Source organism: Bactrocera dorsalis, chromosome 1 (genome assembly GCF_023373825.1).
Source record: "Bactrocera dorsalis isolate Fly_Bdor chromosome 1, ASM2337382v1, whole genome shotgun sequence".
Taxonomy (NCBI): Eukaryota; Metazoa; Arthropoda; class Insecta; order Diptera; family Tephritidae; genus Bactrocera; species Bactrocera dorsalis.
The window spans coordinates 54,639,499-54,652,736 of NC_064303.1; the positions used below are offsets into that span (position 1 = coordinate 54,639,499).

Sequence of the window (13,238 nt, forward strand, 5' to 3'; positions counted from 1 at the left end):
ACTTAGTAACGTAATCGTACGATGCCTACCTTAATCGTGCAGGCCTCTGGTACATAGGTAGCAAATACACTGGTATAACTGGTTTTTGTATTTTATATGCAGCTGCAAGGGTTGTTTCACACGAGGTGTTGTTATAAATGCTGCCTGTTGATATTTTCTTTATTGTTTTGGTGCTCAAAAGGGTAAGAAGTGAAAATATAAGTGAAAATAAATATAACTGAAACTATAAATAACTGGATACGAAATGACTTCAAGAAGAAACGAATGTTTATCAAGTGCAGAATATAGAAGGTAAAAATGTTAAATAAGCAACAATGTAAACATATACTAATTTTTTTATTATGCAGGCTAACTGAGGAACAGCGAGAATCATATATACAATCTTTATTTGATGCAATTTATGACGATGACGCTCCCTATGACTTTGACTCAGAAGATGAAGAAGAAATTCAAATCAATGACATTGAAATTGCTGATGACGATGCTGAAGTTTCGCAAAGTGCCGCAGAAGTATTACCTGATTATGCGGATTATGAGGATGAGGAAGAAGAAGAAGTAGAAGAAAATAATGAATTACCTGATAGTGCCGAAAAATTTGTTGCACGTGATGGTACTGAGTGGATGAAAGAACCAAATGTAAGTCGTCAGGTACTCAGACAAAATATTATAAGAGAACGTTCTGGACCAGCTAGATGCACTGAAATGTTGTCAATAGAGCAAACATTCAAATGTTTCATGAACGTTGAAATGTCTGATATAATTATGCGCCACACAAATAAGATAGCAAAAGAAACTTATAATGCGTACAACAATGCACATCCAAACACAACTCCTAAGTCATGGACGCCTGTGTCAATAACAGAGCTGTATGCATTTTTGGCATACTTATTATGACCGGTGCGAACCATAGAAATGGAGAACATGTTCGAGATTTATGGAGCGTCAAAAACTATCCTTTATATCGCGCCACAATGGGAGTCAACCGTTTCTGTTCGATATTGCGGCTCCTAAGATTTGACGATAAAAACACTCGTGCAACACGCTTACTAACTGATAAAGCAGCACCAAAGTGAGTTGTGGACGATGATGAACAATAATCTTGCTGCACATTACAAGCCTAGCTCATGCTTGACGATTGATGAACAATTGTTTCCTTACCGTGGACGCACACGGTTTACGCAGTACATACCGTCAAAACCTGCTAAATATGGTGTCAAGGTTTGGTGGATTTGCAATGCCACAAATGCATATCCACTGCATGGATAAATATATACTGGAAAAGCGGAAACTGGTAGGGAAACGAACCAAGGCGAATGAGTGGTGAAGGATTTGTCTGCCAAATACCAAGGAAGTGGCCGAAACATTACAATGGACCATTTGTTTACGACCTTGCCAGTTGCAGAACTGCTTCTCACCTGGAAACTCACGATCGTTGGAACTTTGCGCGAAAACAAATCATATATTTCTCAAGAAATGAAGCAGAACAAAAACAGGACAATTGGTTCAACGACATTTGGCTTCAAAAATAATGTGACAATGTGCTCTTATGTTCCCAAAAAAAAAATTAAGCAGTAATTTTGCTTTCGACCATGCATAATGATGCTGAAATAGCTGACAGTGGGAAACCTGAAATAATTGAATATTATAATCGTACCAAAGGTGGTGTTGATCGAATGGACCAAATGTTTGCGGACAAACAAAACGGTGGCCACTAGCGATGTTCTTCAACATGTTGGACATTACAGCTCTTGCAGCCTACATTGTCTGCAATTTGAATAACCCTATGTTACCTTGGAGAATAAACAACAAGCGTAAGCAGATCCTGCGCAGCTTAGTTGAAGCATTGTGTATGCCCATTATTGAAGCCAGAGCCATAAATCGTCAAGTGACGCGAAATTTTTCGACTAAAATTGCTATTGAAGCATATTTCAACCGACCGGTGGAATCAATGGTATCAACAGCAGCATCAGCATCTGCCGCAGCGCGCACGCCAAAACTTGTGTCCGGATCTTGCTATTTATGTTACGCATAAGAGGAAAAACGCCGTAAAAAAACCAGAAAGCTGTGCGCCAAATGTAAGAAGCCAATGTGTCTTGAACATTCGGTCACATCAACAAATTGCTCTATTTGTCATGATTTTCCTTAGATATTAGATGCATTTTTATAATAGAAGTCAATAATATAATGTGTGAAATGAATATTTTTAATTTTTCAAATAAAAAAATAATATAAAAATGTCTGTTTCCAATGGTCCGATCTGGTTCAAATTTTGAATTTGAACTCAAAGCTAAATAATCTTAGATCCGAAGTTGGCGGTATAGAGGTATAGCGGTTCAAAAGTTACAAAACTTCAAAGTTGAAAGTGGATACATTTGTACCCGGGTGTGTGTTCTAGGGTTAAACTTACGATATTGCGACGAACAATTAGCGAAAGAAAGAAAACGCGTGCGATCTTGATTCCGATCTAATTACAATAGCTGCTTTATTTCATTTCATTTAGTTGCTTAGCCTAAACCTTATAACTAACGGCTTAAACTAGTGGTAATGTGAATATGTATTTAAGAAAAGCGGTAAGTATGATAATTTTCAACTTTCGTTAACTATTGTAAAAGATTACGTTGAGGTAAGTAAGGTGAGTAATATTTTCGTATTACAAATGTATTATTAGGTTAAGTACGAGTATACAATAATAATATAATACAATATTTTATAATTTGTATAATTCAATTTTCTTAATTTTAGTTTAAGGTTTAAATATGCATTTCTTGTCGCTTGAAGCATATTAACAATCTTTTCATGCATATGAGTATTTTTTTATTGCAATTTAATAAACAACTAAGTAAAATAATATTAGGCAATAAAATACTTAAGTTACTCCAGGTATTGGCCCGATCAGAATTATTTTTTTAAAGGAGTTCTACGCAAAAGTACTTCAATCACCCCGGGTATAGGCTCGACCAAAATTATTATTTTAGAGCGCAGCCGAAGGCCGTCAACGTAAAAAGAAGTACTACGCGTAAGTGCTTTAGTCATTCCGAGTATTGGCTCGAGTAGCGCTGCCGAAGGCCGCCAAACACCGAAAAGCGTACTTTACATGCTCAATTACAGCTTAAAAAATATTGGAAAGAATTTTTTTATAGTTTATAAAACAAAAGAATCATTAAACAATCCTTCATATTTCGTGTTTAAGATGTGGCAACACTTGTTTTCCTCATAATCGTAAACAATCTAGCTACTACGACTAGATTTTATATATTTTTGCTCATCCCACATATTATTAATATGCCACAAAACGTTCTCTGGGTTTCATTAAGGTACCTTACCATACAATCACCAATCATATGGAGCAAAGTCAAGTGGATGTTCGAAAATCTTGGTAATATTTATATGGGGGAGGGTCAAGCTTTCGCCCAATTGTATATATTTTAGACACAAAAATACCCTGTTATGAATAAAACATGTTTTGCAATTTTCATTGAGTTGGCCCAAATATTGGCGAATATATAAAATGATAAAAATTTTAATTTTTTTTAGAAAATCGGAAAAAATTAAATAAAAAATATTTTTAAATAAATTATTATTTCAAAAATTATATTAATTTCAACTGTTATAAAATGAAGATGTGCCAAATGAACTTAAATGTGCTCATATAAACAAGACTTGGGTCATTCCTTTCATTTCGTCAAAAAAAATTAATGACCTTCATGAAATATGCATATTCGCATTATTTCGTTATCATTTCCATATTTGTAGCAATAGAATTTCTATGGCATATGCTACATATATTATTTATTTGCCACATTTTTCTGTATGTTTATGAAAGCGGAAACTCACGTTTTGTCAAAGAGTCCATGGGCCGTAGCACTGACGCGACGAACAGCTTTGCAAACAAGCTAGCGTACATACATATCGACGAAGATTTTTGCGAGCCACGGAAAAATATTTTAGAATTGACAAATATTGTAAATCTACAACAGCTTCGTTGCCACTTTTCTCACTTTGTTCTTAGAACAAACATTGGAAAGTTGTTTAGCTTTTGCCATCGTCTGTTTTTATGAATGAAGCGAGGTCGCTTGTGGAATACGCGCCTGAATTGCGAATGAATTGGAAATAGCAGCTGTAGCAATATCATCAGAAGCAGCAAATATCAATTGTTAAGCAAGTATGAGGAAAAAAGTATGTGTACTTTGAAATTGGACTGCGCAGTCCAATATAATACGCAAAAATAAATACATACTTACATATGTATGTATTTTATGCGTTTAAGGCGGCCTGCACAATCCAATATAATACATGAAAACAAATGTTTGTTTTATATTTTAAATGATCAAATAATATTTATCTTTTCTTTCAGATGTTATTATTATTTTTATTTAATTATTCTTTCTTTTCAGATTTTATCACTATTTTTATTTAATTAACCTTTCTTTTCAGAGTAAATTCTATTTGTATTTAATATATTTTTTTTAGGTAATATTAATCTTTTCTTTCAGATATTATTATCATTTTACACAATTAATATTTATTTTTCTTTTAAATATTACAAATTCAATGTAATTATTAGCGGGTGGGACATCTAACGTTTTAAATTTGAATTATCTATATATCGACATTGGAAACGTCAAATACCATTCGGAAAGTGACGGATATTCAGTAAAAAGTCTAAAATTTATGAAATGGGCCGCTATTTACTATTCTACAGTTCGCAGATTGGGCAGAAGATCGTTTGACCTAGGATGGTCAATTTTACCGAAAAATCATCTTTTCGAATGACGCTCATTTCGATATCGCTCAATGTTAACCAAATTTTTCATCAAGCAAATTGAAGAGGAAGACTTGGACAACATTTGGTTCCAGCAGGACGGCGCTACGTGCCATACAGCAAACGCTACACTCAATCCTTTATGCCCTTTCTTCGAAATTTAAAATTTTATATAGCCCACCCTATATTTATTTTCAGGCATTAATAACTTTAATTTTAGAATTATATTTTTTAGATATTTGTCTTTTATTTTCAGGTATCAAGAATGTTTTTCATTAATAAATCTTTTTTTAAGATATTAATTATTTTTTTAAATTAATTATATTTTAATTTATTTAATTATAATAAAATTTATGTAAATATATGTTAAAAATAATAATATTTATAATTTAAAGATTAAAGTTTTATTTGAAATTTTAAAAGCAGGAATCAAATAATACAACCCTGCATCAGCCGTCGATTGCGAATGTCCAAATTGACTATAAATATTCCCTGCAACACGGGTAGCTGTTAGCAAACGTGTAAGCGACTTGATATTGTTCACTTTTGCATTCGTTAAAATATTTGTTACTTTTGTTCAGAGAGTGGGAAAAAAGTAACACATAGCTATTTCATGTTCAATGGTTATCTCGCTCTAACCAATGGCAAATATCGCATGCTGCCTTGTTCTAACAGAATACACCCATTTGTTAACAAATCTCTACACATGTATGTTACGGGTAACAAATTATTTTGTTAGCGCATAGCTTGCCTATGTGTTATGGATCACAAAAAGTATTTGTTACCCGAATATCTATTAGTGTTATTATTTTGGTTATCAGTTTGTTACCTATAACATATAAACATGTTAGCAGGAGCAAGCAGTAACAAGATTATCTATTACCCATTTGTTACTTCTACCAAATTCAATTATTTTAAATAAAACTTAGTTTTTTTATTATTTTGCTTTATTTAATAATAAAATCATATTTACTTAAACATAAGATTAAGTTTATTTCAGTATAAAAGTTATAAGTTAGTTAAAAAAGCATATTTGTAAAAGTAAATTTAGAGACTTCAACTTAAAACGAATATGTACATCTTAGAACTAATATATACAACTTAAAACTAATATGTACAACTTACTTAAAACTAATATTTACAACTTAAAACTAATATGTACAATTTAAAACTAATATGTAAAACTTAAAACTAATATCTATTTTCATTTGTGAATGTTTGTCTTCCCCGAAGCACACCGGTGATGCGGCTAATTGAAAGGTTCGTCATTGCCGCTATGACGCGGCATGCGCGCAATAATTTACTCTGCGTCTGCATTTCGCCCTTTTCTGGCATCTAGAAAATTAATATATAAAAATTAGCTTCTGTTTTAAATTGGTAATGTAATACTGCGTTACTTACTTTGTTTGTTAGGGACTTTTAAATTGCAGTGAGACGGGTCTCAATGGCATCCAGCTTTTAGATTATATCTGAAAAACATAAATATATTTTTTTAAGCAAATACTAATATATTTATATGGGCCATTCCATCAATTGGCGACATGGTTTTGTACCCGTGGTTCTCCGATTTTGACGAAACTTTGGATCATCATAATATAGACTAAAATAAGAATATCTGTAAACTTTTTAGTGGCCAAAGTTGCTCCATTGTTTTTTGGCGCGCACTTCAAATTGAGATCAAACAAAAAAAAATTACTTTTTCTTATATTTTTTAACGACCTCAAAATTGAGTGAAAAAAATTTTGAAGTTATCCATTTTTATGTAAAAAAATCTCAGCTTTCTGATAAAAATATTTTCAAAATTCAAAATCCAAAAAAACCATGTTTTTTCCAAAAATCCCGCTTTTTGTGCTCTTCCCCCACTTTTTTTTTCAAAATTGACATTTTTATTCGATTCGTCGTTAGATTTTACATAATAATCAGTGTTCAAAAATATGAGACTCTGATCCCATGAACAGCAAAAAAAAAATGCAAAGTTGTCGCTATACGGCACATATTTTTATGAATGAAGACAGTGATTTCGTCTTAATTCAAGTCTAAGAATACAATTTACACATTTACCTCTTTCACACAACCTTCTAAGCGAACACACTGCGCCGTATAGCGACAACTTTGCATTTTTTTTGCTGTTCATGCGATCAGAGTCCCATATTTTTGAACACTGATTCTTATGTAAAATTTAATGAGGAATCGAATGGAAAAGTCAATTTTGAAAAAAAGTTGGTGGAAAAGCACAAAAAACCGGATTTTTCAAAAATAATGTTTTTTTTTGGATTTTGAGCGTCAACTTTGAATTTTTTTTTGCTGTTCATGGGATCAGAGTCCCACATTTTTGAACACCGATTCCACTGTGATAGTCAAAAAAAAAGACAAGACCAAATTCGACGGTTTCCCCCTATTTCGGGTCCTATGAATCGAACTGCATCATTACTTTTTTGAGTTACAATCATGGTTTCATACAAAAATTTTTGTTGAAGTTTTTCATCAAAGTGGCCCACTGTAAGAGAAAGGCACATTTTTCTTCGATCTCTAACTTTTTTAATGTTGACTTTTTTGGTAAACTTTCTTTGGCAAAGCTTCTCAGAATAAGTCCGTCTTTAAGTTCTTAGATGACTGTAAACCCCAAAATCAATGTTTTTTGTGTCCTTATACCCAATATGTCGAAAAAACTGAAATGTAATCCATTTTTTTAAGTTTTTTCCCTCACGTTTCGTCAATATTTTAATTTACCCTTTGATACTATACATTAAGTGACATCTTGTAATAGTAAGAAACTTAAGACAACGTTCTGAGCAAACTAACCATTAGAAAAAAAAACTTAACAAAATTTGTATTTTTTAAAAAGGCTACACAACTATGTTTGTGTGCTGTTTTATTTTTTTTTTTGTATCTTATAAGTGTTATCAATAAGTATCATAAATTTGTACACAATATTTAAATTAAATTTAACAAGACTCATCTATCAATATCCAACACAAATCAGCAAGCAACGAGTCAAGCTTTTAACCACTGCACTGATAATAAACAACAACAAGTAACGTTTGGAAGAAACGTTAAATGCTTGCCTAAGAGTCAAAATTTAAGCATAGATTGCAGTAGTTAATTTGGCTTTGACTTCGCGGAAAGAACATTGTTTTAGTGCCTTGTATATTAAGAAAATAAATTAAAATGAATAAGTGTCCAATTAGCCTATCGTTGTTCTGCTACGTATGTAGAAAATTTACAAGCCCTCGGAGTAGACGCAAAATATCTTCGGGAACTGCCGGCATCTACGAGGAATATTTCGATTTGCTCGTTATAAGAGACGTATATTGGGCGCCAAATACCATTTGCACGCAATGCAACAACAACCTGCATAACTGGTCAAAAAGACTGTGCCTAAAAATGGGGTTCGGCATCCCAATGATTTGGATAGATCCACAAGGGCATCATACTGGTAACTGCTACGCGTGCAAGAACAAATTTGCAAGACTCAACAAAAAAAAAACACAGTTTACAAAAGTGTTCAATCTGCACAGCTACCAGTATCTCACTCAGAAAATGTTCCGATACCAAGATGTCCAAGTCCAACTGACAGATATATTTCGCCAACACTTTCCCCCGAGCCTACATATCTACTCACAATGTATAACCCAACCGAAGTTGAAAGCCCATGTCGTCACTTGGAGATTTCCCAAGCCCGTTTGAATACGATGGTACGACAGCTGAAATTATCGCAAAGACAAGCGATTTGCCTAGCACATAAAAATGTGAAGGTGTATGGATACCGCAAAAGACAGGAGGAGCTTTTAGATTTCTTTGAGGTTAATAGCGACAATACTTTTTCGTATTGTAAAAATATTCCTGGTCTTATATAGGGTGATTTTTTAAGAGCTTGATAACTTTTTTTTAAAAAAAAACGCATAAAATTTGCAAAATCTCATCGGTTCTTTATTTGAAACGTTAGATTGGTTCATGACATTTACTTTTTGAAGATAATTTCATTTAAATGTTGACCGCGGCTGCGTCTTAGGTGGTCCATTCGGAAAGTCCAATTTTGGGCAACTTTTTCGAGCATTTCGGCCGGAATGGCCCGAATTTCTTCGGAAATGTTGTCTTCCAAAGCTGGAATAGTTGCTGGCTTATTTCTGTAGACTTTAGACTTGACGTAGCCCCACAAAAAATAGTCTAAAGGCGTTAAATCGCATGATCTTGGTGGCCAACTTACGGGTCCATTTCTTGAGATGAATTGTTGTCCGAAGTTTTCCCTCAAAATGGCCATAGAATCGCGAGCTGTGTGGCATGTAGCGCCATCTTGTTGAAACCACATGTCAACCAAGTTCAGTTCTTCCATTTTTGGCAACAAAAAGTTTGTTAGCATCGAACGATAGCGATCGCCATTCACCGTAACGTTGCGTCCAACAGCATCTTTGAAAAAATACGGTCCAATGATTCCACCAGCGTACAAACCACACCAAACAGTGCATTTTTCGGGATGCATGGGCAGTTCTTGAACGGCTTCTGGTTGCTCTTCACCCCAAATGCGGCAATTTTGCTTATTTACGTAGCCATTCAACCAGAAATGAGCCTCATCGCTGAACAAAATTTGTCGATAAACACATTTCGAACCGAACACTGATTTTGGTAATAAAATTCAATGATTTGCAAGCGTTGCTCGTTAGTAAGTCTATTCATGATGAAATGTCAAAGCATACTGAGCATCTTTCTCTTTGACACCATGTCTGAAATCCCACGTGATCTGTCAAATACTAATGCATGAAAATCCTAACCTCAAAAAAATCACCCGTTAGTTAGTGTAGCTTTTTTTAAAAATACAAATTTTATTAAGTTTTTTTCTAATGGTTAGTTTGCTCAGAACGTTGTCTTTGCTTAAGTTTCTTACTACTACAAGATGTCACTTAATGTATAGTATCAAAGGGTAAATTAAGATATTGACGAAACGTGAGGGAAAAAACATTAAAAAAATGGATTAAATTTCAGTTTTTTCGACATATTGGCTATAAGGACACAAAAAACATTGATTTTGGGGTTTACAGTCATCTAAGAACTTAAAGACGGACTTATTCTGAGAAGCTTTGCTAAAGAAAGTTTACCAAAAAAGTCAACATTAAAAAAGTTAGAGACCGAAGAAAAATGTGCCTTTCTCTTACAATGGGCCACTTTGATGAAAAACTTCAACAAAAATTTTTGTATGAAACCATGATTGTAACTCAAAAAAGTAATGATGCAGTTCGATTCATAGGACCCGAAATAGGGGGAAACCGTCGAATTTGGTCTTGTCTTTTTTTTTTTTTGAAAAAAGCTATCACAGTGTTATTTGTGGCGGGTGCTGCCTCCTGTTGGCCAACCGATCACTTTTCGTAGGAACGGTCGGTCAAATAAACCCTATCGTTTTCAGAGTTTACGAATTGCTCAATTGGAAAAATTTTTTCGACTGAAAACACAATGTAAAACCTAACAGTAAGTATTCAAATCTTAATCTAAAGAAGCTCAAGAATGTGGTTGATCTTTTTTGCTAAAACGTTGCTCTCTAGTATGCTGGTGGATCATTTCTTTTTAAACGTATTTGACTGCAGGAATTTACCAAGGCGTTGGCCAATGGGTTTGGATGTTCACGAAATTTAGAAATATATTTCATTCTGCTGTCCTATAACTCCTTCTTTACTACAGGAATATCAAGATCTTTATGAATGCTTTCATTACGAATGTACCATCGTGAACCCGTGATTGTTCTAAGCATTTTGGATTGAGACCTTTGTATTATATCAATATTTTGGGTTCGTAGGGACAAAGCGCAGCATTTAGAAACACAGTGATAATTTTCGAAGTGGGAGATGGCGAAACTATATCGATTATAACAAAAGGATTCGCCCGATAAGATTAAACGATCGAAAATAGTATCGGATACCTTTGATGAGTTGCTGATTTGTATTGGATATACTGATACAAACAAGATTAAATTAGCGGAATTGCCAATCGGAGACCATACATCTTACATATCGCTCATTTGCTGCAAGACCGGCATATGTCAAAAAAATCGATTCGCCAGAAAACGCGTTTAAAGTTTTCAACTGACTATAACCTTACACGGTGACTCCAACCTTACACCTCTTCTCAAGCAGAGCATATAAGAGGTATTCATATGAATTTTTCACTCAACATGAAGTATGATATAACGAACAATTCTGCAGCATTAACTCCAAAATCACGTTTTTTGAATTATGCCGGTCTTGCAGCAAATGAGCGATATATTGAATAAAAACACAATTAGTTTGGGACTATAAACGAGTAATTCGACATGTTATGATTAGTCACCTTGAGAGCTGGTGTGATGCCCGTATATGTCGAAATAACTCACTCTTTAAGCAAAATGCATCGATGGATTGCAGGGGAGTCGACATACCCTTTATCTTGAACATTAATAACCCCCTACAGAAGTTGCACAAGTCGGTTGGATAGAAACGCCCAAAGTCCTAGTTATCTGAAACCAAAAAGAAAAAAACATTATTAATCTAGAATAATGTCGCAATGGTCGGAACTATGGAAAAGTGGGAAAAATTTTTTTTCACAAAATGGCGACTGCCTAAAAAAAGTGTTTTTGGATCACTTTTTCTGACTCTTTCGAATTTTTTAAAAATAATAAAAATAAAAATTTGGGGATGGGGCTAGTTCCAAACATAGACAAGCCTACAAGAAGACTCTATAAAAATGTCAAGTAAATCGGTCCAGTAGAACCTGAGAAATCGTGGGCATCGTTCCGAAAAAGTCAATTTTGAAAAAAAACGCGTTTAAAGTTTCGCGTTCCGGCCGAACCAGTTTGGATGCCGGGTCAGAAAAATGCCTATATCTCCGAAAATGATTTGAAATTTGAAAAATCCTCTTGCACACATATTCTTCAATAGTTAAACTTTGAAAATATAAAAAAATTTCGATTTTTTTAAATTTCTATAAAAAAATTTCGATTTTTTTAAATTTCTAGACTAGAATACCCCCTTAAAATACAAAGATAAATAAATTACTGATAAGAGGAGTAACTTATATTTCTTCTCACTTTTGAACTTCCTCCATTTCATTCTTAAGTTTTTTCAATATTTCTTCTTTTTCCAATTCTAGCATTTTTAAATCCAACTCACGGTTCTTGAATTCTATTTCATCTTTATCCCTTTCAATTTCTGTTTGCAATCTTCTTTCACTCAAGGCGTGATCTTTTTCACATTTCTCATTCTCGCATTCCATATTCGTTTTAAAGATTTCCCAGACGACTTTGGGACATGCTTCTTCATTTTTTCGGCGAAATCTTTTGATTTTTCTGGAATAATTGACAATTTTCTTACATTGCCTGGTGGCAGATTTTCATTGTTGGCAATGTCAATTGGTCGTTCATAATGGATCTGCTGCCCTTATCAACCACTTCAACCGGTAATCCATTTGTGGGTTTTGCTCCAAAAATATATCTTATTTGAGAAAAGTGTGGGCATATCTGCAAAACTTTGCTTGAAATATAAACATTAGACAAAATTTCAACACTCGACACGTCAGCATCGGACTGGAAAAGGCCTGCTCCTGTTGACATTCGCCAATCACTTGCATTTTTAAATGAAGCCTTCAGGTGCCGAATTTTCCAACGTATGAGATCCCACGTCGCATCTATTCTTATTTTCTCAATTAACTTTTAAATTTCAGCGAAAGCATCATGCTCATTAATTGAACGGTGCTATATAGACTATTTTGGATTTTCTGTGAAGAATCATGATAAATTCTAAACAAAAATATAGACATTTCTTGTACATGGATATTTTTAGGGGAGACACCGAAAATTCAGAAATCGTTTGGAAAAACCAAAATAACTTGAAATAGTTGATTACCTAATACATTTGTACATACTTGCACACTATATACGAGGGTTGCTATATATATTTCCTAATAATGAAAATAGGCATATTTCGTTGGATTTGGCTCGTTTGAAGACCCACGCGGTCGATTGCTGTTTTGTTTCGGGCTCATATGCATAGATCTATGATTCGTCACCTATGACGATCTTATAAACGTCTTTTGAAGCACCGCGATCGTATTTTTTCAGCATTTCCTTACACCAATCCACACGAGCCTTTTTTGAGCGATTGTCAAATTTTGAGGGATCCAACGAGAACAAACCTTTTTTACGGCCAGGTGTTCATGCAATATCGAATGTATGCTGGTGGGAGAAATGCATAGGCATGCCTCCATCTGAAGGTATGTTACATGACGGTCTTGCATTATTAGTTCACGTACGGCATCGATGTTTTCTGGCACAACGGCTGTTTTTGGACGACCTTCACGGAATTCGTCTTTGAGCGATCGTCGGCCACGATTGAATTCGTTGTATCAGTTTTTCACAGTGCTATAGGATGGTGCTTCATAGCCATACAAAGATTTTAGTTCATCAATGCACTCTTGTCGTGATAATCCACGTCGAAAGTTATGAAAAATGATCGCA

At 34.2% G+C, this 13,238-nt stretch overlaps 2 protein-coding genes across 11 annotated transcripts in view; one reads left to right on the plus strand and one right to left on the minus strand.

Annotated features, from left to right (window-relative positions):
* Positions 1 to 13,238, plus strand: part of LOC105233578 (FERM domain-containing protein 5) — a 753,696-nt gene that overhangs the window by 738,958 nt on the left and 1,500 nt on the right. The window lies entirely within an intron of this gene.
* LOC109579258 (uncharacterized) overlaps positions 1 to 13,238 on the minus strand; it is a 464,513-nt gene that overhangs the window by 243,215 nt on the left and 208,060 nt on the right. Inside the window, exon 2 of one of the 3 annotated variants that reach the window (XR_007423731.1) lies at positions 11,078 to 11,243. The exons of 1 other annotated variant lie outside the window; for it this stretch is intronic. Coding sequence is in view for 1 of the 2 variants with exons in the window: in XM_049462375.1 (XP_049318332.1) it covers positions 11,236 to 11,243 (8 nt within the window). In the remaining variant the exon portion in view is untranslated. Of the gene's footprint in view, positions 1 to 9,282; positions 11,244 to 13,238 lie in introns of those variants that run through there. One more of the 3 variants, XM_049462375.1, reaches the window with a different exon arrangement.